The 13,167-nt window shown below is 35.4% G+C and overlaps 1 protein-coding gene across 1 annotated transcript in view; it reads right to left on the reverse strand.

The window, feature by feature from the left end:
- The window catches only part of Tmf1 (TATA element modulatory factor 1), a 28,024-nt gene that overhangs the window by 4,985 nt on the left and 9,872 nt on the right, over positions 1-13,167 (reverse strand). Inside the window, exons 5-13 of the mRNA XM_010635901.3 lie at positions 12,861-12,966; positions 9,348-9,490; positions 8,938-9,104; positions 8,527-8,683; positions 6,087-6,179; positions 4,729-4,885; positions 1,638-1,830; positions 740-809; positions 419-511 (exon numbers count right to left, since the gene is read on the reverse strand). Coding sequence (XP_010634203.1) covers positions 419-511; positions 740-809; positions 1,638-1,830; positions 4,729-4,885; positions 6,087-6,179; positions 8,527-8,683; positions 8,938-9,104; positions 9,348-9,490; positions 12,861-12,966 — 1,179 coding nt within the window. The remainder of the gene's footprint in view (positions 1-418; positions 512-739; positions 810-1,637; positions 1,831-4,728; positions 4,886-6,086; positions 6,180-8,526; positions 8,684-8,937; positions 9,105-9,347; positions 9,491-12,860; positions 12,967-13,167) is intronic.

Here is a 13,167-nt window from a genome sequence, read left to right on the forward strand (position 1 = left end):
AAATATATATATATAATACATATATATATTTATTTTTTAAATGTTAATTCTAAGTACACTATAATGCTTTCAACATAGGAAACTCACCTTATAAAAGAAAAAAAGTGAACAGGCCAGTTCTATTTCGAAGGTGCCTATAGGCCAATTACTACTTTAGTTTCAGTGAGACCACAAAATTCATTTTAAAAGAACAACAGTTCAGTAATTCAAAACCTAGTAATCACAGTCTCTTTGGATATAGTCAAATTACACTGGAATCACTCGAATAGAGATAGTACTACTAAAATTTATCAATATACTGATTTTAGACATAAAAACGGTACTTATAATAAAAGTATGGCTAAAATCATAAAAACAGTCAATGATTACAACTCTTACATTATACAAAAAACAAACAAAAGTCAACAACAGTCCATACCTTTTCTTTTATTGCTTCTTGAGTGAAAATGGCTTTCTTCCTCTCTTGCTCAACTTTCATTTTTTCCATTTCTAATTGACTACTCAACAATATCTAGTGGCGAGAGATACAATTAGATAATTCCTGTGATACTAATTCATGGCATCATAAGTCAACTGTAAAGTCTGCAGCAAAAAGTATAAACGCCTATTTGTTTTACTACTAGAAGACCAGTTCCTGAAGCAGTGGCATCACCCACTTCATCTCAGCAACTCATCAGTTCGCTACTGTCCCCAACCATTCTCTAAGCCCTAAGAGGCGAGCGAACACTAAGAGAAATACCTTTTCTTTCCTTGTCTCTTCAAGTGTTCTTACATATTCATCTTTTAGGTTTTCTAATTCAACCTGGTACCTAGTAAACCAGAGGGAATTAAACAAAACAAAAAGATGATAGGACAGACTATTAAAAACTCACTACTTTTATATCTCCAGTTATATATTTAGTAGTCATTTTTATTACCATCATCAGTGATTTTCCAGTTGTGTTTTCCAGATCACTTGGGTTCTACTCTGAAGTTGAACTACAAACAAAATGGCTCCACTTCTGTGCATTTTATTTACTGGTTAAGATTTCATTTTTAAAAAGACTTTCAAATGTAATTTTTAGTACCACCATTCTATAATAAGCTCAAATTTTACCAAAGCAGGGGTTCTGTGAAAAGGTTGAGAGAAGTTGAGATATTCTACCTTAATAAATCATTTTCACTTAACTACTTTTTTAAAAAAGCATAATTTCCAAGGTAGAACTCAAAAGTAAAAGCATTAATCACAGCCTTCATATAATTTTAGACGGGTAGATTTTACAACTGGTAGTTTCCAAAGAGCTCAAATATTTAGAAGACTGGAATGCTGCCAAAACCTCTGTAACATAAAAATAACTCCAATGAGTTGTCTCCACACAACTTTGTGGTGATACAGAGCCCTTGGGAAAACCTTATTAATGGTATGAATTACTTCCTGGGAAAAAATGCAAATACATATAAAATGTACCACAAAACTTCAAGCTCTATATGAGGTCCAAAGAATCCCAGTGCTGTGTCGATATTTATATTATTACTAATGACCCTCACTTTCAACACAAGTATTTACTGTTCTTGGTGCTATAAAGTTAAAAAAGCAGTGAAACACTTTTAAAAAGTGCTTTAAACTGCCTTAAAACTACCAAGAAAAATGTGCTCACCGATTATTTTCATCCTCCAGTTTTCTTAGCTTATTTTTCTCTGATTCTAGCTGGACCTGAAGTCTACTATTTTCCTGTCTCAAGAGAGAATTCTGTGATTCCACAGATGACATCTGGATTTTGTTGGCAAGGAGTTCTTCTGTAGCTGCACGTTCTCTTTCAACTGCTGCTGCCAACAAGGTCTGGGACTCACCTGATTGTAGGACAGAAAGAAAAATCACGTATACATACATGGGAAAGGCCAAGACACCAAACTGACTCTGACTGTAATCTTTTAATAAGGCAAGTAGCCACACGAAACTGGCAATTGCTAAGGCAGGTTTGCCTGAGAGAAATGAACCAATCTTAATTTAAACCTTCTTTATTACTCTTTTCCCAAATTGTTTTACTTTGAAAATTGGAGTCATGCAGGCAAGACATGATGGTGCATGCCTGTAATTCCAGCACTTGGAAAGCTGAGGCAGGAGGAGGGTTGCTGCAAGCCCTGCCTGAGCTACACAGTAAGTTTAAGGCCAGCCTGAACTACATACACAGTGAGACTCTGTCTCAAAAAGCAAACAAGAAAAGAAAGAAAGAAAATGGAGTCATGCATTGAAAGAGTAGAGGATCACAGCTCAGCAGTAGAGCACTGGAGACTAGGATGAAGAAGAGGGAAAGGAAGGAAGGAGCAAGAGAGAGGAAAGGACTGGGGGAGGCAGGCGAAAGGAAAGAGAAAAAGAGCAACAGATCAAAAGTCTGTGTAGCAAGGGGAAAAAAAGAAACTCAACCTAAATAGTATGTATAATCAACATTGAAAATGAGTTTAAAACTCAAATGTAAAGCATAAAACTTTTAGAAAAAAAAAAACAGTAAGAAATTTTCAGTATGTAGGACTAGGCAAAGTGTATCTGGATTTGACACCAAAAACATAAGTCACAGAATGGAAAACCAAGAAAATGTACTCCTTTAAATTTCTGCTCTGCACAAAGGAGAGAAAACAATAAACTACAAACAGAAGAAATAAATGTAAGCCACACAACTGGCCTAGTATCCAGAATACAGAATGAACACTCAAAACTGAAAATACAATCCAGTTAGAAAATGGACAAAAAAGGCACATGTCTATAATCCCAGCACTCTGGGAGACTGAGACAGGAGGATCACAAATTCAAGTCCAGACTGGGTAGTGACTCAGTGAGACCCTGCTTCAAAAAAAACAAAAGCAAAAAAGGGATATAGCTTAGTTTAAAGGCCCCAGTTCAATGCCTAATATTGGAAAAAAAAAAGGACCAGGGATGTAGCTCAGTGGCATGGCTCCTGCCTGGCAAGCACAAGGTCCTGAGTTCAATCCCCAGTACCAAAAAAAAAAAAGAGAACAAGACACAAACAGATATTTCACTGCAAAGCCTGTACAAATGGAGAATATGCACATGAAACAAGGTTCAACATTATTTGTCATATGATCTTACTACATACCTGTCTGAAAGACTAAAAGAAAAAACAGGGACCATGACGAAATGCTAACAAGGATGTAAAGAACTGGATTACTCTCAGCCATAATGGCCATGCCTGATATTTTCTTTAAAAATTGAATGTTCAACTACCACAGAGCCCAGCAAGTGCACTCCTGGGCATTTATGCAGAGACCTGAAAATTTATGTCTACACTAAACCAGTATACGAACATTCTGTATGTACCAGTGAACTAGATACAGCTATAGCTGAAACAGCTAGAACTTGGAACAAGCTTGGATGTTTTTCATCAAGTTAATGGTTAAACAAACTGTGGTACATAGTCTATGGATTAACACTCAGCAATAAAAATATTAACCTCTTGATAAATGTAACTTATATAATCCTCCAGATAATTATACTGAGTGAACCAAGCTAGTATCAAAATGTCACATGTATATTTTTATTAATTCAACATTTTTGAAATGACAAACTTTTAGAGATGAAAGACAGATTAGCTGTTGCCAGGAATATAGGAGGAGGAGGGGGGAATCAGAGGGTGGCAGGTATATTGATAAAAGGGAAACAAAAGGGACCTGGTAGTATTGGGACTGTTCTTATATGTAATATAAAATTGTATATAACTAATATGCACATGAGTATATACCAAAAAAACTGGGAAAATTAAATAAATTTGGCCCATAGTATCAGAGTCAATACATGGCTATGATGTTATATAATAATTTTGCAAATTTTTAATATTTGAGGAAATTGGGCAAGTGTGTGAGGGACTTGTCTGTTCTATTTCTTTAACTATATTTGAATCTACAATTGTATTAATTTTAAAAATTCAAAAGAACAAAAGAGCAGTGGATAGGGTTCTGAGATTTAACCAAGGAATAGCTAAATGAGAGTCTAGGGTAAGGTAAGTGACTTGCTCCAGACAGGCTAGATGATGAAAAACAGCAAGTCCTTGTCTCCTAACCTCTATGCAGTCAGCTTTTGTCACTATACCATGACGGCCCTCAAATTACAGGTACAGCAGTTTGTGCAACAGAAAGCATAGAACAATTTTTCGTGAATTTGCTAACTCTAGGACATCTAGAATACACATGTATTACCTGTCTGCTTGAAAAGAAACATCTTGGAACAATGACTTTTCATTAAAATCACAGAAAGGCAACCTGGGGTATGTCTGTAAAGAGGCAGCATATGGACTGCTAAGATTCCATGGTATTTGTCTGCTGGGATTTCAGCTTGACATTCTCAGATCTACCGCTCCTCCTAGAATTCTACCAGTAAACTAGAAATCATATCTGATCCCTACCTTTCACACTACTGCAGAGAAGCTAGAAAGAGGTTTGCTGTAGTAACAGACAAGAAAAACTACAGTGCAGTAACAGGCTGTAGAAATAAATGAAAAAACAACAGGCAGTATTTTAGCCAGTACTGAAAGAATATGTAAGGGGAAAAAAAAGAGCTACAGGTAAGGTATTAAAAATAAAGGGAGAAAAAAAGGAGAAGAGGTTAAAAATCTACATAGAAGACATACACATTCAAGACACAAAATGTAACTATCAAATCATACCATTATCATACCATATCCTAATTCTAAAAACAAGAAGGAAAGCTCATGCAAAAACAAAAACTAAAGCAATTACCAAGCCTATCAGAAAGATTCTTCTCCAACTTCTCCCACGATGATGTCTGGGAGCCTAGGGTTGCTTGCAAATTTTCTATTTGTCTAAGCAACGGTCTTGTTGTTGATGAAACACTTTGACTCAGTTCCTGATTCCGATTCTCTGCTTCCTGGAGTCTCTGAATCAACAAAGTCTTAAGTCATTACCACAGACAGGAATCAAATGACTGAAAACACTAGCAAATCTAAACTTTACCAGAGATTTCTCAAAAATTTTATTTTTTCAAGAGAAAATTATCTGCTTTTTTGATGAAATGTTTTAATTCAATTTCTTCAGGTATAAAAACTTGAATAGAGTATCTAAATAAAGTGCTTCTTCTCAAAGTATTTCTAAGATAGTTTATGGTTATTAGTTTATGGTCCTTACCTTTCTGTCCAATGTTTTACTCTGTTTGCATATTTTTTGTTTCTTGAGATAGGATCTCAGTATGTAGTTCAGGCTGGCCTTGAACTCACTATGTAGCCCAGGCAAGACTCAAACTTACTGAGATCCCCTTGCCTTAACCTCCCAAGTGCTGGGATTACAGGAGTGCGCCACAACACCTGCTCCAAGTATTTTAAAATGTGTATCAAAAAAGAAAAATCTGTGTAATTTGCATTTCCTCTCTTTTCCTATACTTGTTCACTGACTAAAAATTAGTAAGAGTATTGGAACAGAAACCAGGAATTGATCTACCCTATAGTAATCTAAAACCAATAATCATTAATAAACTAGCCATTACAAATCAAAAAACAATACTGAAAGCTCAGTGGTAGAGCACTTGCTTAGCATACATAATGCCTTAGACTTAATTTCCAGCACCAGAAAACAACAAAAAAAATTTACTAAATATACAAGAACTCTATCATGATAAAATTGTTTCTTTTAAAATAAAATTGAACGGGCCGGACATGGTGGCACACCTGATCCCAGCACTCAGGAGGCAGAGGCAGGAGGATCCACTGTGAGTTTGAGGCCAACCTGGGCTACATAGTTCCAGTTCAGTTCAGTCTCAACTATATAGTGAGACCCGGTCTCAAAAAAACCAAAAATAAATAAATAAATAAAATAGAAGGGCCGGGGGTTTAGCTCAGTGGTTCTGCCGCCTGCCTCACAAGAGCAAGACCTGAGCCTGAGTTCGATCCCCAGTACCCCCCAAAAATAGAATAAAATAAAATTGAAGATTTTCCCGTATGCATTCTTAAGGTGCTCACTGTGATTCATAATAAGCCAGAAAAATACAGCAACTGATGAGCATGTCAATTATTCCAGTGAGTGATTTCTGTGTTTCTAGGAAAATAAATTTTTAAAATTTGTATTTAGGAAAATTGTGGCAATACCTGCTGAAGTTCACTGATCTCATGTCGTAAATAATCCTCTTTTCTGGCAGCTGCTTGCTCTGCACGTTGCAGTGCTAGTCTAAGGTCCCCGACCTGTAAGAGGAAAAACAGTAACACTATAGCCAGGGATTTAGCTCAATGGTTCTGCTGCCTGCCTCGCAGGCACAAGGGCCCGATTTCTGCGCCAGCATGGGCAACACAGTGAGACCCTGTCTCACAACAACAAAAACTAAGTGCTGCACTCATACCCAGCTGCATACATTTCAACTGCCACACATTTTCTGGAAAAAATATAGGAACACATTTGAAGAATTAATCAAATTTGTCATGTCCTTTTAACTGGTCATTCAATTCCTAGAAATTTACTCTAGAGAAGCAGATACATAAGTGTACAGAGATGTTCCCTATACTGCTACCTAAGCTACTACCAAAAAAAAAAAAGAAGAAAAGAAAAAGAAAAAAACCTGGAAATATTCTAAACATCTAGCAATAGTAATTTATAATTATAAATGGAAGGCCCGGAGATTTAGCGCAGTGGTGCCACCACCTGGCTCACAAGCACAAGGACTGGAGTGCAATACCCAGTCCAAAAGAAATTATAAATGTGTAAAACATGTAAAATCTTGCTGGGCATGGTGGTGCATGCCTGTAATCCCAGCACTCGGGAGGCTGAGGCAGGAGGATCATTGTGAGTTTGAGACCAGCCTGGGGTATACAGTGAGTTCCAGGTCAGTCTCAACTACATAGTGAGACCCTGTCTCAAAAAAAAAAAAGTAAAATCTTTATGATTTAATCTTAAATAGGAAATGCATAAGATAACACCTATGAAGGTATACAGTGTTCCAGGTCAGTCTCAACTACATAGTGAGACCCTGTCTCAAAAAAAAAAAAGTAAAATCTTTATGATTTAATCTTAAATAGGAAATGCATAAGATAACACCTATGATATTAATTACGCAAAATACTTACATGGAGATGTAACATACCTCTACAAAATTATAAAAGATAATATACAAAATGAAATGTCTGTAAAACAGTGGCTTTATGAATGATAGTCTTATATACTTTCTAGCTCTCATCCCTCAATTTTTCTTTATTATCTTTAATTTAAAATATGAGCATCTTGGGGCCGGGGAATTAGCTCAGCGGTTCGGTGGCCTGCCTCGCAAGAGCAAGGACCCGAGTTCAATCCCTGGTACCAAGAAAAACAAAAAAAAACCCAAAATATGAGCATCTTATATATCCCTGTGATAAGACAGCAAAAGTACAAAGATACAATGACCATGGCATGATTTATAACAGCAAAATCTTAGCAATAATCTAAACACCCAACAAAAGAAATAGCTAACAATACGTCACAGAAATTTATAAAACTACGCAATACATTTTTTGAAAGATCTAGAGGTGGTGGTACACACTTGTAATCCCAGCCCTCAGGCTGAGGCAGGACAATTGCCATGATTTATAAATGGCCAATCTTTTATGAAAAGATGCTCATCTTCACTGATCATTAAAGAAAGGCAAATCAATACCACACTCAGATACCACCTCCTATCTACTAAAAGGGATGGAATAAAAAACAAATACACAATGGCAAAAATTGGCAAGAATGTGGATACTGAAGATGAGAAAGCCCTCGGTCGACCACTAGTGAGAATGTAAAATAGTACAGCCTCTATAGAAAATGTGACAGCTCCTCAAAAACTCTAATACAGGATTACCATGTGGCCCGAGGGTGTGTCAAACAGAATTAAAAGTATCTGTGCGTACAAAAATTTGCACATGAACACTTATAGGACATTATTTGTAATAACCAAAATGCATAAATAAGTCAAACGTCTACCAATTAATGATTTTATATACAAAGCCTACCAAATTTTTTTTTCCTCTTTCATCTGAGATCTATGGAGTGTCTCAGACATTATTAATAAGGAGTTAAATGTATTCTCTTGAAACTACATGTAATTAGGTTTTTTTTTTTGAAACAGGGTCTATTTAGGTTCAGGCTGTCCTTGAACTCACAGAGATCATCCTGCCTCAGCCTCCCAAGTGCTGAGATTACAGGCATGTACCACTATGACAGAGTACATGTAATAATTTATGATTATATACATCTCTCTGGAAACAGTTTTCATTTTGGGGATGGGTAGTACTGGGATTGAACCAGGACCTGTGTAAGGTAAGCAAGCATTCTACCCAAGCTACAATCCAGCACCAAAAAAATTAATTAGGTCTGAAATTCACATACACACAAAAAATTGGCATCATTTTAACAATAGTTTTAAAAAACACATACAGCTACTTTTGCATAATGCAGTACTTTTTGAAAAATGCCCAATAAGATTATGATAGAAATCTAACACTTGTATCACCACATAATGTTCAATCCGTAGTAAAGAGCATAAGTAAAAGACTACTTTTACCCATCATATCCTCTTACTTGAATTGCTAACGCTTCTTGCTGCTCACGGGCTTCTTCCTGAGCTTTCTCTAGCGCTGCAGAAAGTTCTTCTTTAGCTCTCATTTCACGACTCAGAGCTGCTTCCTGTGCCTCACTATCCTTTGCAGCATTGGCCTTGTGAAGATCAGTAAGTTCTCTTAAAAAATGAGAGTGATAGTTTTTATTTAATGTACAGGCAACTACATGCCTGGGTTATGAAATGTCTATGTACCACGGAGTCTACCACCTAACAAACACTGGTTATCATTAAGGACCCTCTCCACTGAACTTGCCCTGACTAGGAATAAGCTCATATACAGACAAATTTATAAATGATTTAGCAGTCAGATACTGGAAAAAACATTTCTCCAACATCTTACCCTAACAGTTCATGTATGGTTATTTTCTTACTTGTATGCACTATCCAGGGCAGCCTGAATACTTCGGTTCTTTTCTTCGAGTTCATCCATGTCTACCTGAAGTCGACCAAGATCTTTCTCTTGACGTTCTACTACAGAATTGAGTTTTTTAATATTTTCTCTATGCTGCTTCTCAACTTCTTCTTTGCCATCAAGGACCTATGTTATAAAAAAACAACAAAAGTATTTTTTAATAAATTACACAATAGTAAGTAATGGTGCTTCAGGACTCTCAATTGTAACAATGTAGAAAAATCTTGACTTACTACTAAGTCATTCAAAAAATTCTTCTCATATGACACATTCCTACATCCCATTAAATCATTTCAAATGTTTCATACAGGCCAAGTGTTCATATAGGAAGAAATAATTTATATACAGAGAATAATGACTGCTATTCACCTGTTTTAAATGCTGTGACTCTTCTTCTAGCTCTTTAGCTTTTTTGTTCAGTTTTGCAATAATATTTTCATTATCTTTGTCTTTAGTTCTCAATTTCTTAATGATGTTAGAGTTATGTAGCTGCTGCTTTGAAAGTTTTTCACCTGGCGATGGTTAAAAAAGAAAAAAAAAAAAGAGTAAATCCAAATAATAATGATTTCCTAAGACTATGAATACAAAATTTAATTCAATCTGTGATATAAAATAGGAATTTTTTTAAAATCTCATTTGTGGGCTGGGGATTTAGCTCAGTGGTTCCGCCACCTGTCTTACAAGCACAAGGCCCCGAGTTCAATCTCTGATACCAAAAAAAAAAAAAAAAAGTCCCATTTGTAAGCCTAATGTTAAAATTGATTTGGACAGGAATCATCAATGAATGCTGAAATTACTGCATGAAAGGATATTGGGGAATAGGATAATAAAGCAGTATTAAGAAACACTCCCACATCTTACTTATGAATTATAAACTGAAAAATGTACTTTTACAATGAGAAATCTGACAGTTATCACCCTAACCACACACCGTGGTACCACCTAACATTATGTGGCACTGATGTGATGTAGTAGTGAATTTACAATATTAACCATGATATTTCTTAACAAAACCTTGGTCTGAGTCTAATCATGAAGAAAAGTGACAAATTTCTGAACATGAGATAACCTGTAGGACAACTTCCCTGGACTCTATATACAGTCTTCAATGAAATAAAGAAAAGAAAACCAGGATCTTCAAGCAAGACAAATGGCCCAATACAAAAGGCATTTTTGAGACTCACGATGAAATACATACATAGATTACACTTCTGAGTTAACACTGATCTTCTCAGGTATTGTTATGGTGGCGTACTTGTGAAGAAATATAAAAACTAAGGTACCTTTAACTTACTTTCACATGGCTTGGCAAAAGGGTAGTGTTAGGTGTGTGCACAAAGATATGGAAGAGGTATAAACTGTTAGTACTTGATTAGGTACTGAAATAATCAGGTATTCTTCAAACATACTTTCAGCTTTGAGCTTTTCAGTTTGTCAGGTATAGGCTCTAAAAACATTTCTGAGGGATACAGAAGCAGTATAAAAATATTCCTGTGTGAAATTATTCTATTTTAAAGAGGTTCATTAAGCGAAATAAAACATCAGTCTACTCCCACATTAAATTACTAAATTCTGAAATAATCACTTTGGATACAATATTTCAAAAAATTTATTTAAATCATGAAACCATGCAGTTAGCTGTCCCTTCAGTCTCTAATGTAACACAAAGCAGTTAATGACTAAAAGATTCCTTGAAATAATCAAGACAATGTATGTCATAACCATTTGTTCATTTACTTCTACGGTTTAAGTTTATAATTATATGTTGTAGAGTTTATAATTATCTGTGTACCTATATTTTCCTCTTATTAAACTAAGCTCCTAAGGGATAGCAAGTATGTCATATATACTACTGTATTAACAATATATTGATGGCTCAAGAAATATTAGTTGAAAAAAATTACAAAGCTGGGGATTTTGCTCAGTGGTTCTGCTGCCTGCCTCGCAAGTGCAAGGTCTTAAATTTGATCCCTGGTACCACCAAAAATAAATAAATACAAATAAAATAAAATAAAAAATAAAAAAATTGAAAGTTGGATCAAAGCCAGGCATGGTGGTGCACACCTGTAATCCCAGCACTTGGGAGGCTAAGGCAGGAGGATCACCATGAGTTCAAGGCCAACATGGGCTACAAGTGAGTTCAAGGTCAGTCTGAACTACAATAGCAAGACCTTGTCTCAAAAAAAGAGAAACACAAATAAAAGTGGAATCAAGGGACAGGGATTTAGCTCAGTAGCACCTGCGTCGCAAACGCAAGGTCCTGAGTTCAATCCCTGGTATCAGAAAAAATAAAAAGTTGAATCAAGCTAACTTTTTCAGTTAGTCAAGCCAACACTTTCTCTAGAAATTCACTTAAGTTCAAAGACTTAAGCACAGGGCCAGGGATTTAGCTCAGCGGTTCGGTGGCCTGCCTTGCAAGCGCAAGGACCCAAGTTCAATCCCCGGTACCAAAAAAAAAAAAAAAAAAAAAGTGCAAAGACTTAAGCACAGACATGTTCTGTCCACAACATTTGCATTTTAGAAACAAAATGTCCAACATTAGGAAACAGTTGAACAGATTATGGCAATATCCATATAATAGATTTTAATGTATTAAAATTGCTGTAGCAACTAATAATGTGAAGTAAAACATTTAATGGCATATGACACATCAAAGAACAGAGATTGCACACTGATATAATCTGAAGTATGTTTAAAAATGCAATGAAAAAGATGTGTTGAAAAGACAAGAAATTGTTTCCTTATAATATTGGATTACAGGCTATATTTTTCTTTTTCACAAGCATTCCTATAATTTCAAAATTTCTGCAAATATTAACTATTATTCATGCATCTTGAAAAACTCAAAGAAAAAGAAATTCACTTGCAACCTTATCCAAAACCTTTAAAGATTCAATTATTCATTTGCAATGATTTATCTTATGATGTATCTTTAATTTCTATAACCTTGTTAACTGCAAACCTTTGCAGAAATAAGAGCTTATTAATATAAAACTTAAAACATGAAGACAATGAAAACATCACTATCAAACACCAAATCAATACCATCTGATGCTCAAACTAGGAATTCAGAAACTACATAAACCTCAGAATTAAAACTTTCAGATATCTTTGTTTAAACTATGGGCTCTTTTAAGACTTGTTATAAGCTTTCATAAGGTTTCAAAAGATTTTTTTTTCTTTTTTCTTTTTGGTACCTGGGATAGAACTCACGACCTTGCACTTGTGAGACAGGCACGGCATCACTGAGCTAAATTCCCACCCCTCATATGGTTATTTTTCTAAGAGTCATTTTTCTAAACCTCTTCCCGGCATAGTGGCACATGCCCATAATTCCAGTACACTACTCTAAAAGGCTGAGGCAGAAGGATTACAAGTTGACCCCAGCCTGTTTAACTTAACAACTTAGCAAAACCCTGTCTCAAAATAAAATAATAATAAGGGCTGGATATGTAGCTCAGTGCAAACGCCCTGAGTTCAATCTCCAGTATCACTAACAAACACACACACACAATCTAAGAAACAAAAATCTACATACATGTATTTCCGTCAGTACATATTCTCATTCTTTCATGAACTATCACCTACAACTTCTGTGGTGTAAGTGCAAATCTTCCTTGACATATATGTGTGTATGTGTGTGTGTATTTACAAAACAAACAAATAATGTTTTGAGATAGGTTCCTGCTATGCTGCCCAGGCTTGTTTTCAAACTCATGAGCTCAAGCAATCCTTCCATCTCAGCCTCCCAAATATTAACTGGGACTAAAATTTTGTGCTCCCATGCCCAGCTCAATGTTTTTTATAGAAAGCATCTGTTTGTCATGTGCCAAATATTTCTTCCACTTTTAAAGTATTTTTCAAAATTAACAGAATACTCACCCTCTTCCATTAGTCCTTGAATCTGTTCATCTTTCTCTTTCAAAAGATCTGCAGTTTGACTACTATTTAATCTAATGGCAAGTTCTTCTTTCATAGTTTTGATTTCCTAATTTAAAAAAAAATCTGTGAATACCATAAATGACTTTCATCTTAGCATATTTTTCTTTCGTTTTTTCCCATATAAAGTCAACCATAGTAACAGTCCCATAAAGAGTTTTTCTCAGTTAACCTACTAGCTTGGTTTACTAAGATTAATAAAACAGCTTTCAATATGATATACAAAACCTTTTTTTTTTTTTTTTTTTTT

Source organism: Fukomys damarensis, unplaced genomic scaffold (genome assembly GCF_012274545.1).
Source record: "Fukomys damarensis isolate Sample0158 unplaced genomic scaffold, DMR_v1.0_HiC HiC_scaffold_28, whole genome shotgun sequence".
Lineage (NCBI taxonomy): Eukaryota > Metazoa > Chordata > Mammalia > Rodentia > Bathyergidae > Fukomys > Fukomys damarensis.